Genomic DNA, 20,155 nt, shown 5'->3' with positions numbered 1-20,155 from the left:
AATTTATTAGTATGAAACAAACAAAAAAAATTAATACAAATGTAGGATATCATAAAAACACACCAAAAAACTAGATTTTCTATGTTTCATTTTTTTTGTTCTTTGTAGAATCATACATCTGAAATAATGTTTTATCTGCAGTCAGTTTGGTTCTGGCCTGCTGTTTTCACTGCTTGATGTTTTATCATACTTTCATCAAGTGCACAACAATACTGAGTGGCTATATATATATATATATATATATATATATATGAGTGTGTGTCTGATGTGTCTGATTTAACATGTAGGGATTGAAAAACTGACAATATCCATTTGTTTATTTACTTATTTATTACAAAACAAAACAAAAGAAACTGTGCATATAAGATTAAACTACATGTAAATAGAATACAAAAAAAAAAAAGAAAAAAAACATTGTTTGTCCAGGGACAACTCTTATGTCAAATACATGGTTTGGAAAGCAGTTCACTTCTGGGCAAAAAAGTATTTATACAGGTAGACACAATAAAATTCTCAGTGTTTCCATTCAAATGAACTGAGGATTTTACTGTGTAGAAAAAACAGGGACACATGCGTGAAACTGATTAGCGGTAAGAGCGTTTTGCACTAACTATCCTTGCCCCATGGGTCAGAGCCATGTTGATGTCAACCTCATAGACCTGGCATGTGATTCCACGTGGTTCCAGCAGAGGGCTCCAGTCAGCTAACGCAGCAGGCCAATGCAAGGAAAGCTTAAAGTGACACTTCACCCTTTTTGCAAAAAACAAAAATTCCACGTGGTTCCAGCAGAGGGCTCCAGTCAGCTCACCTAACGCAGCAGGCCAATGCAAGGAAAGCTTAAAGTGACACTTCACCTTTTTTGCAAAAAACAAAAATATGTTAGCACACTTCCTTCCTGGACTACAATTCCCATAATGCTTTGGTGCACTGCTCCTACTTGTGGATAGGTGGAGGGCTATCCACAATAGCCAGGAAGGAAGTGGGCCCAGTGTCCATGACATCAGAGACAATGGGCTCAATGCTAAAATTTAAAATATCTAAAACCACATATTACACACATAAAGACCCCAGGAAATTGTTCTAAATCTTCTAAACGCCATTAACATATTTTTCTTATTTTTTTCTTTTACAAAAAGAGTGAAGTTTCCCTTTAAGTTGTCGCCAATATTTGCCAGTCAAAAAGGAAAATAAGGTACTAGAGGAGAGATAGACACCATACAAATAGCCCAAAACCATAGCTTTAGACTTATATTTTTATATATTTCATATAAAAAGAAGGAAAAATAAGAGCTTATAGTTATTGGTGTTATTTTAGTTGGCGGCGGTGTAACATTCTTTATATTATAGCCTATATGTTTTGCACATTAACTCAGGACGGTTGCAAAACAAAGTCCGGAAGTTCTTAGTCTGTACATAATGTTGCATTTAGTTTGTATTACTCCTCTGTTCATATCCAAGGTTGTTATCGAAGGTGCACATCGCCCATTTTCAACCAATCTTCGTATAATTGGTCAGAACTAATGGTCATTATATACGAGGGCATTTCTGTCTGCTCACTCTGTATATCATGGGGGCTGCTGTGGACAGTTCAGAAACATGCCTATACAGTGACATCATCGATATGCGCAGATTTGGCCGTTTAGTTTTAATTTCTTATATTCTTAATTGACTATTGACTTGGAATACACATCAATGCTGTCATTGGTATATAGGCAGGTTCCAGGACTGTCCACATGCCCACCAATGAGACACAGGACGACTGTGGACCAATCATATCAACATAAAGTTGAAAAAGGGGCAAAGTGCTCTTTTAAATCCTTGAGTCACAATATATCCACACTTTTCCTGGGCTGTGTGTGCTCCAGTTCCTGTCGATTTGATCCAATGAAAGCCAATGAAACTGGTCAGATGACCAATGATATCCAATGAAATCAACAGGAACTGGAGCACACACAGCCCAGGAAAAGTGTGGATAGGTGCATCAGTCACATTCCAAGATACTACTAATGTACATGTTTCCAAATCGTTTCCCCTCTCACTATAAACCACTTCTGGATTTCTGCCAATAATAATAATGCCATTTAACACAATGAGCGCCAGGATTTCTTTCAAAATAGGAGCTCGGGGTGCCAGATATGGCAACGTTTACTCTGAAAGCCCTATCTCGTATAGATCGGCCCTATTTCTGGACAGTGGTGGAAAGTAACTAAGTACATTTACTTAAGTACTGTACTGTTAACTACAGTTCAAATACATCTCAGAGCAAAAATGTATTATTTTACTCCACTATAATTATTTGGAAAACTTTTGTTGCTAGTTTTTGGAGATTTAAATTTTCATTAGAAAACATACATTAACCTCTTCAACCCTATACATTTAGTCCATTTGAAAATAGCAGATCTACAAGCTCACAATGTGTCGCATTGTGAGCTTTTAGATCGTCCATTTTCAAAAGATGATGTACCCATTTTGAACATGTGAAATGGAACATTCTGCAATGTATATTGATGCTGATACGTGTACTTTTACTTGAATTGCAGGCATTCATACTTTTACTTAAGTAAAACGTCTGAGTATACTTTTACCACCACTGTTTTTGGAAGATCTTTGAATATAGGGGCTCAAGTGGTTATATAGCGCTGTGAAATGAACGCGTCGACGTGAGTGGTGCTGAAGTGATGTCTCTCGGGTGGGTGTTGGGTTCAGAATGAGGTTTAACCCATTCTGGGCGAGAACCCATTTTGGTGTTAGCATTACGTTATGCTTTAGCTATTTAAAAATAGCAGATCTACAAGCTCGTAGCGCGCCACCGAGTGGCGCGCTACGAGCTTGTAGGTCTGCTATTTTTTTTTTTATTCAAGAGCGACTGACATAGAAGACATTTTTTAGAATCTGATCTCAGGTCAGAATGGGAAACTGTCAGGATGTAGAAGACATTTTTAGAATCTGATCTCGGGTCAGAATGGGTTAAACTTCGGCTTTGTTCTGGGCCAGACTCTCCTCACCGTCTGTCTCTTCCTCGGGCACCTGATGACAAAAAACAAACAAAAACGTATTCAAGGCCAACTGAAAAGTGTTTAAACCACATGGCACTGGTATCCAATATTTATTTGGCATTTGAACCACGTACCACCATGATGAGATTTAGCCTCGCAGAACTCAAAACTAAAGTATATTTTGACGTATAAGATTTTGTCCACAATTCCATGCTGTATTGATGTGGTATACATGCAGAGAGATGACACGCAAATGTTGTTCAAAATAACAAATATTTTCCGTTCTCTAATTGTGTAGCCATCTTGCAAATTAATTAAAAAAGACGCTTAACAATTATTTCATGGTAGATCTGCCAAAATAGCATATCTACAAGGTAAACATTTTAGCGGGGGGAAATTAAATTATGTATGACAGTAGGTCTATATAGTAATGTGGAATGAAAGTGTAAATAGAAATAAATATAGTGGCCCTCTGAAGTGAGTGTGTAAATAAGAGTGGCCCTGAGTGTGTAAAGATAGTGGCCTCGGAGTGAGTGTGGAACTATAGCGGCCCTCTGGAGTGAGTGTGGAACTTTAGTGGCCCTCTGGAGTGAGTGTGGAACTATAGTGGCCCTCTGGAGTGAGTGTGGAACTATAGTGGCCCTCTGGAGTGAGTGTGGAACTATAGTGGCCCTCTGTAGTGAGTGTGGAACTATAGTGGCCCTCTGGAGTGAGTGTGTAAAGATAGTGGCCCTCTGTAGTGAGTGTCTAAAGATAGTGGCCCTCTGGAGTGAGTGTGGAACTATAGTGGCCCTCTGGAGTGAGTGTGGAACTATAGCGCAGCGGTGGACCCTGGACACGATCCACACGTGATATTTAGAGCGGTGGGATATATGTCTCACCTCCCAGTAAATAGAGTCGTCGAAGCAGTTCTGGTCTGGAGGCTGACCCCAGAATGGAAGCTTCATTATCAGACCTGGAATGAATGCGGAATTACATTTGAAAGCCATACGGACACTTTTAACTCAAGTGGCAGATACACCGCGCGCACACCATGCTGTCCAGGTGCAGAAGGCCCTTCTGGACGGGTCTTAATTGGAACCCCTTTTGGGGTTCTTCCAATCCAATCCACTTTATTTACGAAGCACATTTTACAACTCAGAGTTTACAAAGTGCTGTGCAGAAGAATGAAACTAAATTCTTGTTGCTATGTACAGTATATATAGCAAGATAACCAGTTTGACATTTTTTTAATACATATTTGAATTCTTTCAGTATTTAACTTATTTGCTAACGTCTCTGTCTCTCGGTCTCTCTCTCTCTCTTGGTCTCTCTCTCGGTCTCTCTCTCTCTTCCACACACACACACACACACACACACACACACACACGCACGCACGCACGCACACGCGCACACGCGCGCACACACACACACATCACCAAGAAGAACCATAACTCACCCATGTATCCATTGATTGACAAGGGATGATATACGTAGATCCATCCCTTGTCAATTTGATAACTTCAACAACTCTGAACTCGCTCTGGACAATTAAGAGAGTTCGCTAAAAAGCCTGCAACTATAACTGGTATAACGTTGCGTCCGTCCGTCCAACCCACCTGTGATTGCGCCCCCGACCAGCGCGAAGCCAAGCGAAGAGGCCAGAGCGGCGGCTTGCATGGTAGCCGAGTCGTTAGGTCTGATGAACAAGAGAACGCACGCACGCACGCACGCACAAACACACACACATGTACACACACACACACACACACACACACACACACACACACACACACACACATTATCTTGATTATGAAGGCCAAAAATAAATTAAAAAAGCCCACTACTATCAGTGGTTCCCGTCCTTCATTTGTGGTTCAGGGCCCACTTGAAAAGTATAAATAAGACTGCTTAACATTAGTGGTCACATGGGTCAGTGGATTTATTCCCAGAGCCTGTGCCTGATCAATCAATCAATCAATCAATCAATCAATTTGACCCAGCGTAGTGTATGAGTGGAACAGCAGTCGGGTATATTTTAGATTGTAGCAGTGAGCCCATGAGTGTCTCTGATGTCATGGACACTGGGCTCACTTACTTCCTGGACTACATGTTGTCTCAGTAAGACAGCCCCCCCCCCCTACATCCACAAGGAGAAGCAGTGCACCAAAGCATTATGGGAATTGCAGTCCAGGAAGTAAGTGAGCCAAGTGGCCATGACATCAGAGACACGTTGGGCTCACTGCTAAAATCTAATATATATAAAACCACAAATTACACACACAAAGACCTCCAGGAAAGTGTTCCAAATCCTCTAAACGTCATTAACTTTATATTTTCTGTTTCACACACCATTATAATGTTCTTATTTTGATTATAACACGCACTTAATGAATGCCAAGTCTCCAGGTTTTCTTCAGAATCAGTATGATGCATGGAACACGGTTGTGTACAGTACAGGAAACTCCCGTTAAACTTTCCAACAAACTCCGGTAAACTCCCGAATTGTACCGTCACACCTGTATATTACCGTATATTACTGTACATGCCTGCTAAACTTGAGGCTTATACAGGCAACTTTTCACGTTATATTACAGACCTGTTATTGTCATTCATGAGGGCTATCTGAATATGTATACATGTGTTTCCGGTGACATTATTGTCCACTTCATTTTGTATGTCAGTGGCAAGAATGGAATGTTGACAAAACATGTCCACCACAGGCCAACATGGCGACGACCCCCTGGCGCTCGTTTGCACTTCCGCATAGTGTGCCAACCAAAATACATGCGGAAGTGTGTAGAGTGTTCTTTCCGGGTGCTTCAAAACGCCACTGAGCGACTCACTGCCATTGAAATAAATAGCGTGGGGGGGGCGGGGCTCTCTTAGTGTCCTGAATAAAATGTCTGTGTTTTAAAGAGGGAGTGCCACATTTTTTTGTATTTTTCCAGTTTTCCATGTGTCTATGAGGTGACAGTATACTTCATTAGACACCCTGGAGTCGTTTTTATGTGCAATGGTGTATTCACTTTGTATTTAGGGTTTCTTCCTGGAGGCTGAATAAACACTAATATAGTGACATCACATTATCAGCCCCTCCCCTAACCCCTCCCCCTTTATCATACAACTACAGCTGTGGGTGTGGCTCCAGTTCAGGTGGATCACCGATTCACCGCCCATCATGCACCCACCAGGCAAACCAGGCATACTTAATAAACGGGGGGGCGTGTCCACATAAAAGCATGATTTTAACAAATACTGTACACTTTTTGGAAAAAAAGTTTAGGGAGGTGGGGGGGGGGGGGGGAGGGAATCACGGCACTCCATCTTTAACAAAATAAACACTGTTGGAGCAAAGACTGCATGCGTGTGCCGACTTCTTCATTCTCTGTGCGGTGCTCTCTTAATTCTTACCCCTTCTTGCCCATGGCCACGGCCACGATGCCAGCCAGACCTCCCAGGATGCCAGGCATGCCATGCAGATTGTGCACCCCGCAGGTGTCCTGAATGCCCAGGTTGGCCGCAAGGACGGGCTGTAAGAGGATGATGGAGCAGAGACACAAACACATCCTCAACGATCTGGCCCTCTATCTTGCACCACCCCTTATCGCTAAACGTATTTGCCCTTTTTTTTCTTTTTTTTTTTTTAATAGTACAAATAGCCGATCTACAAGCTAACAACGTGTCAATGTAGATTGCTGGTTGAACAATTTTTTTAAAATGTTTTATGGCAAATAAGTTTAAGGATAAGGGAGATGGAGCCCCTGGTCTGGTCAGACAGTAAAATGGTAAATGGTGCATTTATATAGTGCCTTTATCCAAGGCGCTTTACATAGATTGTGCATCAATTCACCCATTCACACACACATTCATACACACACACACACACACACACACACACACACACACACACACACACACACACACATTCACAGTTCAGACACAGATGGCGGTGGAAACCATGCAAAGCACCAGCCTGCACATCTAACTCTGGGGGAGCCCGGGTTCGAACTGGTAGGGGAAGTAGCCAATAAGGAGCTTTTGCACAAAATATCACCTGCAGGACCTCTTTGGTGGGGGACGTAACAACTACAAATAGAGGTATAGGAAAGCCTTCTAGCATGGAAATCTCCTTTAACGTTGACTCACCGAGAAGGAACTCTAAGGGCTTTAGATGGATTTAACGTTGACTCACACAGAGGAACTTGAGGGGTTTTGACCCATTCTGAACGGGAACCCATTTTGGTGTTGGCATCATGTCATGCTTTAGCTGTTGAAAAATAGCAGATCTACAAGCTCATAGCGCGCCACCGAGTGGCGCGCTACGAGTTTGTAGATCTGCTATTTTGGAAAAATCGAAGAACGACTGACATTTTTTAGAATCTGATCTCAGGTCAGAATGGGTTCATCAGACCAGTGTGTGTCCAGTGGAAACCTCGTATGAATCTGATCTCAGGTCAGAATGGGTTAAGTGGGCTTTAAACGTTGACTCACGGAAAGGAACTTGAAGCCCAGGGTGGAGACGACACCGGCCACCAGTCCGATCAGCATGGCTCCAAAGGGACCGATGTCCATGTCGGCACAGGTTCCCACGGCCACGCCTCCAGCCAGGGTGGCGTTCTGGATGTGCACCTATATATACAGGGTGCATACACACACAAAACAAACAAAAGAAGAAAGACTCCATCATGGCACCGTATAGCACTTGTCTGAACCCCTTAGATAGCACTTCATGTAGACTTAGATATAGCATTTTATACAGAGGGGGGAGGGGTGTCAGCTATAGGTCAGGAGGTAACAGGGGGTGTGTCTATAGGTCAGGAGGTAACAGGGGGTGTGTCTATAGGTCAGGAGGTAACAGGGGGTGTGTCTATAGGTCAGGAGGTAACAGGGGGTGTGTCAGCTATAGGTCAGGAGGTAACAGGGGGTGTGTCAGCTATAGGTCAGGAGGTAACAGGGGGTGTGTCTATAGGTCAGGATGTAACAGGGGGTGTGTCTATAGGTCAGGAGGTAACAGGGGGTGTGTCTATAGGTCAGGAGGTAACAGGGGGTGTGTCAGCTATAGGTCAGGAGGTAACAGGGGGTGTGTCAGCTATAGGTCAGGAGGTAACAGGGGGGTGTGTCTATAGGTCAGGAGGTAACAGGGGGGTGTGTCTATAGGTCAGGAGGTAACAGGGGGTGTGTCTATAGGTCAGGAGGTAACAGGGGGTGTGTCTATAGGTCAGGAGGTAACAGGGGGTGTGTCTATAGGTCAGGAGGTAACAGGGGGTGTGTCTATAGGTCAGGAGGTAACAGGGGGTGTGTCTATAGGTCAGGAGGTAACAGGGGGTGTGTCTATAGGTCAGGAGGTAACAGGGGGTGTGTCTATAGGTCAGGAGGTAACAGGGGGTGTGTCAGCTATAGGTCAGGAGGTAACAGGGGGTGTGTCTATAGGTCAGGAGGTAACAGGGGGTGTGTCAGCTATAGGTCAGGAGGTAACAGGGGGTGTGTCAGCTATAGGTCAGGAGGTAACAGGGGGTGTGTCTATAGGTCAGGAGGTAACAGGGGGTGTGTCTATAGGTCAGGAGGTAACAGGGGGTGTGTCTATAGGTCAGGAGGTAACAGGGGGTGTGTCTATAGGTCAGGAGGTAACAGGGGGTGTGTCAGCTATAGGTCTGGAGGTAACAGGGGGTGTGTCTATAGGTCAGGAGATAACAGGGGGTGTGTCTATAGGTCAGGAGGTAACAGGGGGTGTGTCTATAGGTCAGGACGTAAGAGGGGGTGTGTCTATAGGTCAGGAGGTAACAGGGGGTGTGTCTATAGGTCAGGAGGTAACAGGGGGTGTGTCAGCTATAGGTCAGGAGGTAACAGGGGGTGTGTCTATAGGTCAGGAGGTAACAGGGGGTGTGTCTATAGGTCAGGAGGTAACAGGGGGGTGTGTCTATAGGTCAGGAGGTAACAGGGGGTGTGTCTATAGGTCAGGAGGTAACAGGGGGTGTGTCTATAGGTCAGGAGGTAACGGGGTGCGTCAGCTAGGTCAGCAGGTGGTTCCCAAAGTGGGGTCCGGGGACCCCCAGGGGTACCTGAGGGAGTTCCAGGGGGTCCCCATGCAGCTAAATGACAGTTTGGAACCAAATGGACCCTTTTTGGTGTGTAACTCTGAGAGAGCACAAATGCACTCTCAGAGTTACATTAGCGTTGATTTTACAATATAAATCGGGGGTCCCGGAGATAGAAATGACATTCAATGGGGATCCGTATAGACTATAATTCATCTCAAACTGGGGCTCCTTGAAATTAAACGGGGAGAGTATCCCTGCTATAGAGCCGTCAAAATCTTCTCTTATGGGGTTTCTTTGCATATATATATATTATATAAAAAAAATATTTTTTTTAAATGGGGGTCCGCGGGCTCATCAGTGTCAAGGTGGGGGTCCTTGACATGAAAAAGCTTGGGAACCACTAGCCACGGAAACCCAGACGTTTTTTATTATTTCCAGGGAGGAAAAAAAAGTCTGGGTCTGAGTCCACTGACTCCACTTCAATATGGCATAAAGTAGCGCACACATTGCTCACTCTCTGCTGATTTCTGATCGTCTGCGCCTTTGTAAAATTGACATACACACACACACACACACACACACACACACACACACTCATCTCTCTCTCTCTTTCGCTCTAAGTAATTAGTCTCATGTCGCGCAGCTGCGCATAGTTTCTCCCGGTGGAACCTCATGCCGGGAGCTATGCCTATACGCCATAAAAAAGAATAGGTGCAGTTCCAGGCTATATAGGGAACCACTGGCTATAATACCGTACCATGTCTAGTTTCCCCTTGTGCTCCACCAGGCTGGAGATGGCGTAGGCCGAGAGGACGCACGCCGACAGGGAGAAGTAGGTGTTGATGACGGCCGTGAGCTGCGCGGCGCCGGGGTCAGCGATGGCAGAGTTGAAGCTGGGCCAGAACATCCACAGGAACACCGTGCCTGTTTACAGTGCAGAGAGTGTTAGCCCATTCTGACCTGAGATCAGATTCATACGAGGTTTCCACTGGACACACGCTGGTCTGATTAACCCATTTTGACCTGAGATCAGATTCTAAAAATGTCAGTCGTTCTTCGATTTTTCAAAAATAGCAGACCTACAAGCTCGTAGCGCGCCACTCGGTGGCGCGCTATGAGCTTGTAGATCTGCTATTTTTCAATAGCTAAAGCATGACATGATGCTAACACCAAAATGGGTTCCCGTTCAGAATGTGTTAGAGAGAGAGGCAAGGGGGCTGAAATCCCGCAAGAGGGTTCACTTTTGGACGGAGATATAGTTGATCTATACAAGCGTTGGGAGCTTGTAGATCAGATGTTTTTCGTCCAAGCTGTCTTGTAAGTATAGAGCGCCGCAGTCCCTCCCCCTTTCAGAAAAACGAGTGGCCCAGGAAATGAAAACCCAATGCATTCTCCCATCGGCACTTCTAATATAATTTATTTAAAGACGGTTACACCGCGGACAAAGCCAACTCGGATCGTGACAAATCATGACAATGAACACAATGTTTTGGGGGCCGATCAAATCATTAGAAAGAAGAAAAGAAAGTCAGGAGACAACACTATTTGTTTTGTTTTTTGTCTTATAAATGATTTGATCGGCCCAAAACATTGTGTTCATTGTCATGATTTGTCACGATCCGAGTTGGCTTTGTCCGCGGCGTATTACCGTCTTTAAATAAATTAAATAAGAAGTGCCGATGGGAGAAATGCATTGGGGTTTCATTTCCTGGGCCACTCGTTTTTCTGAAAGGGGGAGGGACTGCGGCGCTCTATAGCTAGAGAGTGCTAGGAGCGCAAACCCCAGCACTCTTTAGCTATACCGGAGATGCGGTGTATAACGACATGGATTTCTAAACAAATTTTGTTCAATGCAAAATGCCGCGTTCAAGTTTTCAGGAGGCTTCGGGAAAAAAAGAGCTATAGCAATTAAGCCCCTCCCCAAACTGCTATGGTCCAATCACAGCTTAAATGGGTTTTAGACAAACCTCTGCACCAATCGTTTTCCCTATTATGATAAAACTTTGTTTAAAAAAAAAAGAAATGTCACGCACATATTTTTCCAGTGCAGGCCTTGTTGACGGATTTGGAAGAGATGATGATGATGATGAAGGTCTGGTTCCAAAAATGAACCAGTATTTACTGTGTTTAGAATCCATGACATTTTGGAATGAATGAGCCCGGCTGGAAAGTGTCCAAGTGGGAGTTGTCTAAGTGGGAGGGAGGCAGGGTTTAGCTAAAGGTGGATTATCCTGAATGTTCCCTTATTATACGGCATGGCATGGAAAGGGGAGAAGGGCCGTTTGCATTTCTTTCACCATGTAGTAAACGCTGCATTCGTGGTCTGGAGAGGGCAGTTGTTTTACAGACGGGTAAATAAATGGTCAGGGGCTGAAGAAGCCCCCCCTTTGATGTCTATGTGCGCACGTCCCTGCACAGCGGCGTCACGAAGAAACACGTTTGTATTCAAGTCAATAAAGTGTCTTCGTCAACATATATTGTTCTTTTCTCAATAGAGGACGTATTTCACATTTAATTTACCACTCAAATGAGTTATACCCATGATGTTAACGGAGCAGAGGGGAGAGACGGCAGACAGAGAACCTGACGCTTTTTTAAGGGACGTCACTGCCTTTATACGAGGCTATACGAGTGCCGAACATCCCGATCCCGATTTACTTCATCATTCGTGTCTATATTTTGAACATGTGCACGGGGCTTGCAATATATGTTCTACCTACCGCGGAGCTCCAACGGTGTGTTTTATACTGCTGTCAACTTGTTGTATAATTAACTTGGCTGAATGGTTGCATCATGGGGAAAATAACACAGCTAAATGGAGGAGTGACATCCTGACATCATGTTCAACTACCCAGTGAATTCTCCAGATGAGTATTAATAATAGTCTTGCAAGATGCTGTTTAGATCATTTTTAACAAACACATAGTAAAAAATCACACCTGTGTAAACCGAGTGGTGCAACTCCCCTCTCTCCCCCCTCCTCTCTCTCTCTCTCTCTCTCTCTCTCTCTCTCTCTCTCTCTCTCTCTCTCTCTGCTCCGTCAGATTAGCTTTATTATGGATATCAATCTGCGTCGCTGAGAACTATTTTTTCATTATTATTTTGGCTCGGCCATTCCATTTGCGTCCAGCAGGTGGCAGCCATGTCACATACTTCTCTCGTTCCAATTTTACGCATGCGCACACCACTCGTGCTCACACAGGTACACGGACATTGCTGGATGTAGGAGTGGTTGCAAAGCAAAATAGGGCCCTATGACTAAATCTAAAATCAAATTTTGCTGCCGAAAACAACACTGGACACCCTGCCGTCTGCAAATACTGCATTTGCTCAACTCTGAGAGTGTTCAACATGGAACCAAATGGACCTTAATTTAGAGCCTTTTCAAAAAAAAAAAATACAAGTTCATATGAGCTTGTAGATCTTCTATTTTTTTCAATAGCTAAAGTATAACATAATGCTTTTAAAACACCAAAAGGGGTTCCCGCAGTATACTCTTACCGATCATGGCGAACAGGTCGGAGTGGTAGACGGAGCCGTCGTTCTCGTGTCCGTTCCTCAGCGCCGGGCGGTAGAGCACGCGCGCCACCGCCAGGCCGAAGTACGCCCCGAAGGCGTGGATGATCATGGACGCTCCCACGTCATTGGCCTAGCAGTCAGAGACACACAGGGGGACGACAACAAGTGTCCATTTAAATTAAATGTAATGTGTGGACACAGTGCCCCCTAGGGGTAAAGCTGTGTCAGCAGAACCAGCAGTGGTGGAACCATGGGGGGCAGTCAGACAGATATTTTGTGAAGCCCCTAAGGAAACCGGGACATCCTGAAAGTTCATATAATGGGCTGTTGTGGCGCTGTCATTGGGCCCAAAAAAAACCCCATATCCCCATAGAGGTCCATGCATTTTGGCCCAACTTCACCTAGACTGTATTACCTTAATAAACATGGTCATGAATACTTTCTGCTTAAAGTCTCATTTCTCATGTCATATTCTTTTTGGAAAATGATGGTCCCATTTATTAAAAGAAATTCCATAAAGTCGCGTATGTTCTGAGGGGCGTGGCTATACCGTTACAGTCTATGAACGGGAGCCACCCCCCGTTCGAGTCAAAATAAAAACCAACTAAGAAGAAGGGGGGGGGGGGGGGGAGTCCCGCCTCGTTAATTGTCTGGGCCAGCCAATGGGCCTGCAGCTGGGCCAAAACGGATCTAGAAAGATGGCGATTTACAATACAAGGACTGACTGGCTTCATTTTACGTCCATATCTAGAGACCCGGCGAACGCTTTGTCCATATTTTTTTTACAGTCTATGGGTGGAACCAAAGTCAGTAAGTACACGTTGGGGCGGACCGTACCATGTATAGTTTCCCCACATCCACATCCATTTAGTCCTGAGGACGATTCTACAAAATGTCTTCGAAATCCTTGACCGTTTTCTGAAAAACCCCATGTTTCTATGTGTCAGTGGTGCTCAAACATTTTCATGTGAAGAACCCCCAGATATACTATGTAATTGGCCGCCGACCCCCGTCTGAAAATATGTTGTTCCAGGGACCCCCCCCCCCCCCAGAAGCAAAGATATGAGTTAAAAAAATGTTATTATTCAAAGATTTGTGGCGCATTTCCACGATTTTTCAAAAATAGCAGACCGTATAGCGCGGCACTCGCGAGCTTGTAGATCTGCTATTTCTCAATAGCTAAAGTGTAACATAATGCTTTAAAACACCAAAAGGGGTTTTAAAGGAGCATTCAGTCATTTGGGTGATTTGGAAGAAAAAAAACGGTCCGCCCCGGGTAACAAGATGTGCACACACACACGCTCTACAGGGGGGGGGTGGGGGGGGGGGGGGGACACACGCAACAGGTCATCAGATCATCATGTCAGGTGTAAAGGAGCAACTTGGACACTCAGGCATGAAGGAAGCATGAGTTCAAGTCCGTTGCTCTCCCCTTGTCCCTCATATATGGGGACTAGGTTGGTGGAGGGTGTGTAGAGCCCAGGATCACATTAGATGATTGACACAGGGGTGAAAAATCGTGGGATAAAAAAATATATATATCTCTGGTGATGTTTAATTAAGTCTCCCCCCCCCCCCCCCCCCCCAATACAAACTGACTGCAAAAATAACCATAACAAAAACTGCTTCTGACCGAAAGGTTCTGAATCCAACTGGCAACTGCTTCTGCAGGCGTTAATGTTCCGTCTGATAAGCTTTATTATATAATGATATCAAACCGGACCACTGATTTTATTTTTTATTTATTTTTGGCTTGGCCTTTAATTGCTTCTTTAGCGATCCTATAGACCGGATTCCACCAACCGCTGCCTGCCGACGGTTCACCTCCCATTTTCCAGCCATTCAGTTAAACAAATAAATAAATCTCGGTTCGTCCCATTCAGGTCGCGCTCCGCAATCCTCGTCTTTTGCATTGACTTTGTATGTAATCGCGCCGCTCTATAACCAAGTCTGAACGCACCCTTTAAAACATTCCATAGGTGACTAAAATGTGACTAAAACTAGGCCTAAATGAAAACTATTCAAAAGACCTATGACTTAAAGGTTTTATGACATTCATTTTCATTTATTTTTTATTTTGTTTTTTGTTTTAGGTTTTATGACCTCAATTACACCCAAAAAACCTGAACTTTGAACATTCAGTGGATTTTCTGTGGTCTGAAGTTTTCTTTGGGGTTTGGAAGCCTTTTGAGCTACAATGAAAACAGGCAACACAGTGAAAACAGTGACATCTGCTGGCAAATCCCATTGACATATATGGGATTTGCAGACTCTTACGTCACAAACTGCCGGCAAATCAGAGCAGTTTGAGCCAGAAAACCCAGATCACAGAAAATCTACTGAATGTTAAAAGTTCATGTTTTTTGGGTGCAATTGAGATTTGAAAACCTAAAAAAAAACTTTTTTTTGCTGTCAAAAACCACACTATAGGGATCATGGGATATATATAGGTGGGGGGGGGGGACTCACGCCGAGGACTTCGACCACCAGATGCTCGTTGATGGAGAAGATGGAGATCTCCAACACCGTCATGATGAGCAGCTGGACGGGGCTGGTCTTCCCCAGGACCGCCCCGAAGGAGATGAGCACCGTGGCCGTGCTGAAGTCCGCGTTGATCATCCTGGAATTAATGACAAGAATTCAACCATCTGTCTGTCAGCCATCTTTTCTTTTCCGAGTGCATGGTGCAACCACTCCAAGGAACGGCAATGTTCCGTGTTCACCCGCCTATGTGTTGGTTCACCCACCCACACCCATGCACCTATGTGACTATGAGCACCGTTAGTACACTATTAGTACCAGTAGGGGGCGCTGTTGCCAGAAACAGAGAGTGAGATAGTGCGCTGCACTGTTGCCTGCTAATGAGAGAGAGGGAGAGAGAGAGAGAGAGAGAGAGAGAGAGAGAGAGAGAGAGAGAGAGGAGGGGGGGGGGGGAGTTGCACCACTCAGTTCTCACAGGTGTGATTTTTATTAGATTTTTAAGATGAAAGGGATAGGTACAGACATACAAAAAATGCAAAAAATAAAACATAATTTACATTATGCATAATTTGCACCATTGACAAAAAATGGAAAAATATCGTATCAATGAATTATAATGATAACAACAATTAAATACAACATAAAACTAGATTAAAATCAGTTGTAAATATGAAATAATAAAGAAGAATTCCTCCCGACCCTCCCCGTCATAGGCCTGAAAAGAAAATGAAATTGGCAAAGATTTCGACAAACTCATGACAAATAAAAAGGGGGTTATACAGATGTAATTAGTTTAATGTCATGCTAGTATAGTGTAGAGGTCCTAACTTGTTTGTCAGCCTTCTGATTGGTCCCTGACTGGCTAACCAGCAGGCTCTTTATGCCTTGTTCTGCCTTGTTTATGTTGCTAAAAGATCATGAAAAAACTAAAAAACAAACATGCCCAGTCACCATGCTGCACCTGTGATGTTCCCTTTTACTGACACCAAGTTTACAATAAGAATTTAATGCACATAATACGAAGCAACTGACCTTATTTCAATGGTAGCGGATGGAGAGAAAGGATTTTTTTCCAACCACTTTTAAATGGGGGTCTTGACCACAGCGCCTCTATTCCAAAGCCCTGTTATATACATTTTGAAACTATTCTCAGCAATGATTTTAGTAATATTTTTTTGGGGGGTGGGTAGACCTTAGCATTTAATGCAGACTTATAGCATGCTATGTAGACAGCACTAGAAGAGCATGCCATGTAGACATATAGCACTTTAAAGTATATAATTAAGCATAGTTTCATTACATAGATATTTCACTGTTACGTTCTTAGCTTATACGCATGTTTTCATGATAACTACTTTCTATGTACTTTTAATGCGATGTATTTTTGCCATGCTTTTTGTTCTTGCTTAAACAGTTTAAGGGCCCATGACGTAGATGTCCGTCATGGTACTTATAGTACGGTCATGTGCCCGAGACGGAGATTGATTAATTAGTGATATCAAAACTGGTCGCATCGCTCAACAGCCTAAAAGCGCTTGTTGCGCAACGGTGACACGTCATCTAAACTGTGGTCGACGACAACGAAAATCTTAAAACTTTAATAACTCGATGTTAATAACGTTAATAACTAAGATCTAGCTGTCCAGTCGCTATAGTCTCGTTAGATTACCTCCCGTTGGGGATAGTGTTGTGGCTATATTGTTAGCTGCTTACACAGAAATTCACAACAACATCCTATCCGTCGGTAAAAGTGCTGGGCACATCTTATTAACCCATTCTGACCTGAGATCAGATTCTAACGCACAGAAGAATGGTGGTTCTTTAACGCATTTTGACCCGAGATCAGATTAAAAAAATGCCTTAAATCCTGACAGTTTACAGAAATAGCAGACCTACAAGCTTCCTAGCGCGCGCTATGAGCTTGTAGATCTGCTATTTTTCAATAGCTAAAGCATAACGTAATGCTAACACCAAAATGGTGTTAATGAATGGGTTAATGGATTAAATAACCCCGGGCCCTTGTAAATCGCTCTGCGTGTGTGCGTGCGTGAGCGTGTAAATATCATTCTGTACATTGCTAATCTTCTAAACATGTATTACATTGCTGTGGCATACATAGCTAATTCGCTATCAATCAAGGCCGGGATAAATTCACAGGGTAGGCTTTATAGGGGCTGCAGCCCAGGGCACCAAACTCAAGGGGGCGCCAAACGCCTGCCCAAAATAAAACAATATACAGAAAGGCAGTGGTGTAAAGTAACTAAGTACATTTACTTAAGTACTGTCAATTTTGAGGTATTTTACAAAAAAAAATCACACCCGTGTGAAGTGAGGGGCGCTAACATATTAAAGTCTAACTCATGTTGATTAGGTGTGTTAGCGATGTAAAACAAACGGTGTCAAAACAAACATTGCATGCTCTTTAGACCTTCATTGTCAATGGTGTTTTCAAAACTAAAAACAAACATTAAACCTGCATAGGAGGAAATAGCAGAGAGCTTATATATATATATATATATATATATATATATATATATATATATATATATATATATAGAGAGAGAGAGAGAGAGAGAGAGAGAGAGAGAGAGAGAGAGAGAGATTTTTTTAAATACATTTGAACACTTGAAATGAGACATTCTGCATGATGAGACTACTTTTGCCAATACTTTGTACTTTTACTATAGCCTAAAATGTCTTAATGAATAACTTAAGTAACAGATGTGAACACTTGTTCCACCACTGCAAAAAAAAGGCTGTACATTCGCAACTAACATTGTGCTGAAATGTATACTGTATTGGGGCGGCAGGCACGTGCACATCAAAGGGGGCAAAGTTCAGGCCCTGCCTTTTAAGTTTGAAGCCATCTGAAAAATATATAATAAAAAAAAACTGCCCTCTCCATGCAGACCATGAAGGCAGCATGGTGAAAGACATTTTCCACGCAATAAACCCAAAGGCAGCATTCAGGAGAATTGCCCTTTTCTCTCCTGAACTTGAACGCAGCATTTTGGCGTTGAAATAATTTTGTCCTGTAGAAATCCATGTTGTACGCCTCCCATCTACAGTATAGCTAAAGAGTCACGCCCCGATAATAATAATGATAATAGCTGATCTACAAGCTCTCGCCGTATGGATACGGTATTATTTTTGTTTTCAACCAAAAGTGCCCTTTTAGGGAATGTCAGCCTCTAACATTCTCAGCTCAGGCATTCCGGTAATGTCAAGAAAGCTCTTAATGTTTCCAAAAACCCTTACTTGTTGGGGGAAATAAATGCCCTGTATAATGACTAAATTGGGAAGAGAAAAAAAGTATACAACCAATGTACGTATAGGACTGAGGCCCATTCAAAAACAAAATGTCTTCTAAACAGTCAGTGGCGCTCAACCTTTTTCATGTCAAGGACCCCCAGAATTATCAGTATTTGGCCACGGACCCCCCCCCCCCATCTGAAAATATGTTGTTCCAACTTCCAGGGACGCACCCAGAAGCAAAGATATGAGTTAAAAACGTTCACTCTGGAAGAATATATTCAAAGGTTTGCACCACATTGTCACGATTAAAACAATATGATCCACAAGCTTGTAGATCTGCAATTTTTCAATAGATAAAGTATTTAACATTATGCTGAAAACACCAAAAGGGGTTCCCCCTGAATGTCCTGAATGGGTATAAATAATGTGATGAAAAATGGTGCATTTATACAGCGCCTTTATCCAAGGCGCTTTACATAGATTGTGCATTGCATTCACCCATTCACACACACACTCACACTTATACACCGATGCCGGCGGAAAACCATGCAAGGCACCAACCAGCACATCAGGAGCAATTAGGGGTTCAGAGTCTTGCTCAAGGACACTTCGACACTAACTCTGCATGGGGGAGGAGCCCGGGTTCGAACTGGCAACCTTGCGGTTTACCATCCAGGCACTGAGCCACTGCCACCTCCTAGAGGAAAAGGAAGAGATATATTGTGGCGCGTCCTGTGTCTGTGTGTGTGTGTGTGTGTGTGTGCTTACTTGAGGATGTTGACCTTGATCTTGCCGTCGTCCAGGTGCCAGATGCCCTGCATGAAGAGGCCCCACTGCAGGCCGAAGGCGGCCAGCAGCAGGTTGAGCCCCACGCTGCTGAAGCCGTATCTCTTCAGGAAGGTCATGAGGAAGCCGAAGCCGATGAAGATCATCACGTGCACGTCCTGGAACACTGCGATTGGATGGATGGGGACACGGCAAAGGTAGAGAGAGTCAAGGCCTATTCATAGTCTGGATTTTCGGTGATGAGGTGACCACCGCTCCGTTGGTGAGCTGACCACCGGAGCTAAAATAACATTGAGCGGTGGTGAGTAAAAACAGAGACAAGGGCTGGAGCGGTGGCGGTGGTTTGCTCTTCACCGCGGCTCGTGACGTCATGTTGTAGTTCGGTGGTCACCTCACCACCGAAAATCCAGACTATGTATGAGCCTTCAGTCCTGTAGTTAGTAGACTGGAACTCACAGCTCCCGGGAGAAACTAGGCACAGCTGCTGGACATGAGGCTAATTAATTAGAGCGACAGAGAGTGTTAGCTATAGGTTGGGACATTGACATGATAGTTCAGTTGGTGATAAAAAAGCATGACATTTTGGCACAGATTACCTTCATATGACCCTAATTGATAATCAACCTCGGGCCACGCAGAATTAAAAAAAAAAAATGTCAAGATGGCCGCCAGTTTGCAATTGGACCTATATACGTTTTGGACTATATCACTTTGCTAGGGCTGTACATCTTTGATGTCACCATTATTTTTTGATATAAGAGAATATGTTCTGGAGGTATTTCTATACCAAGTAAGATCAAAATAACTTTAGGTTTCAATATGGTGGCGTGTTGTCCCAATATGGCTGCCAATAAACTGTATAACTGTACATCTGCTCATGGTTAATGCACAGATCACCTTTATGACACGTTATTTCATAATCAACCTTGGGCCACATATAATTCCTAAATTTGTCAACATCGCCGCCAGTTTTCAAAATGGCTGCAACTGGACCTACACGTACGTTTTAGACTTTGCTGAGGCTGAATCTTTGATTTCCCCCTATTTTTGATATAAGAGAATATGCCCTGGAGGTATTTCTACCAAGTATAAAACATA

General features: G+C 43.6%; 1 protein-coding gene across 1 annotated transcript in view; it reads right to left on the bottom strand.

Moving 5' to 3' along the window:
* Positions 1–2,841: 2,841 nt before the first annotated feature.
* The window catches only part of rhag (Rh associated glycoprotein), a 32,270-nt gene continuing 14,956 nt past the window's right edge, over positions 2,842–20,155 (bottom strand). The window contains exons 2-10 of the mRNA XM_080791683.1: positions 19,040–19,223; positions 15,005–15,155; positions 12,518–12,665; positions 9,774–9,940; positions 7,470–7,607; positions 6,390–6,508; positions 4,595–4,674; positions 3,878–3,951; positions 2,842–3,027 (exon numbers count right to left, since the gene is read on the bottom strand). Of these exons, the coding sequence (XP_080647809.1) occupies positions 2,968–3,027; positions 3,878–3,951; positions 4,595–4,674; positions 6,390–6,508; positions 7,470–7,607; positions 9,774–9,940; positions 12,518–12,665; positions 15,005–15,155; positions 19,040–19,223 (1,121 nt within the window). The 3' untranslated portion in view covers positions 2,842–2,967. The remainder of the gene's footprint in view (positions 3,028–3,877; positions 3,952–4,594; positions 4,675–6,389; positions 6,509–7,469; positions 7,608–9,773; positions 9,941–12,517; positions 12,666–15,004; positions 15,156–19,039; positions 19,224–20,155) is intronic.

This window comes from Protomyctophum bolini, assembly GCF_963924005.1.
Source record: "Protomyctophum bolini genome assembly, chromosome: 19".
NCBI lineage: Eukaryota > Metazoa > Chordata > Actinopteri > Myctophiformes > Myctophidae > Protomyctophum > Protomyctophum bolini.
The sequence above is the reverse complement of the archived record's forward strand: the minus strand, read 5'-3'. Positions and strand labels throughout refer to the sequence as shown.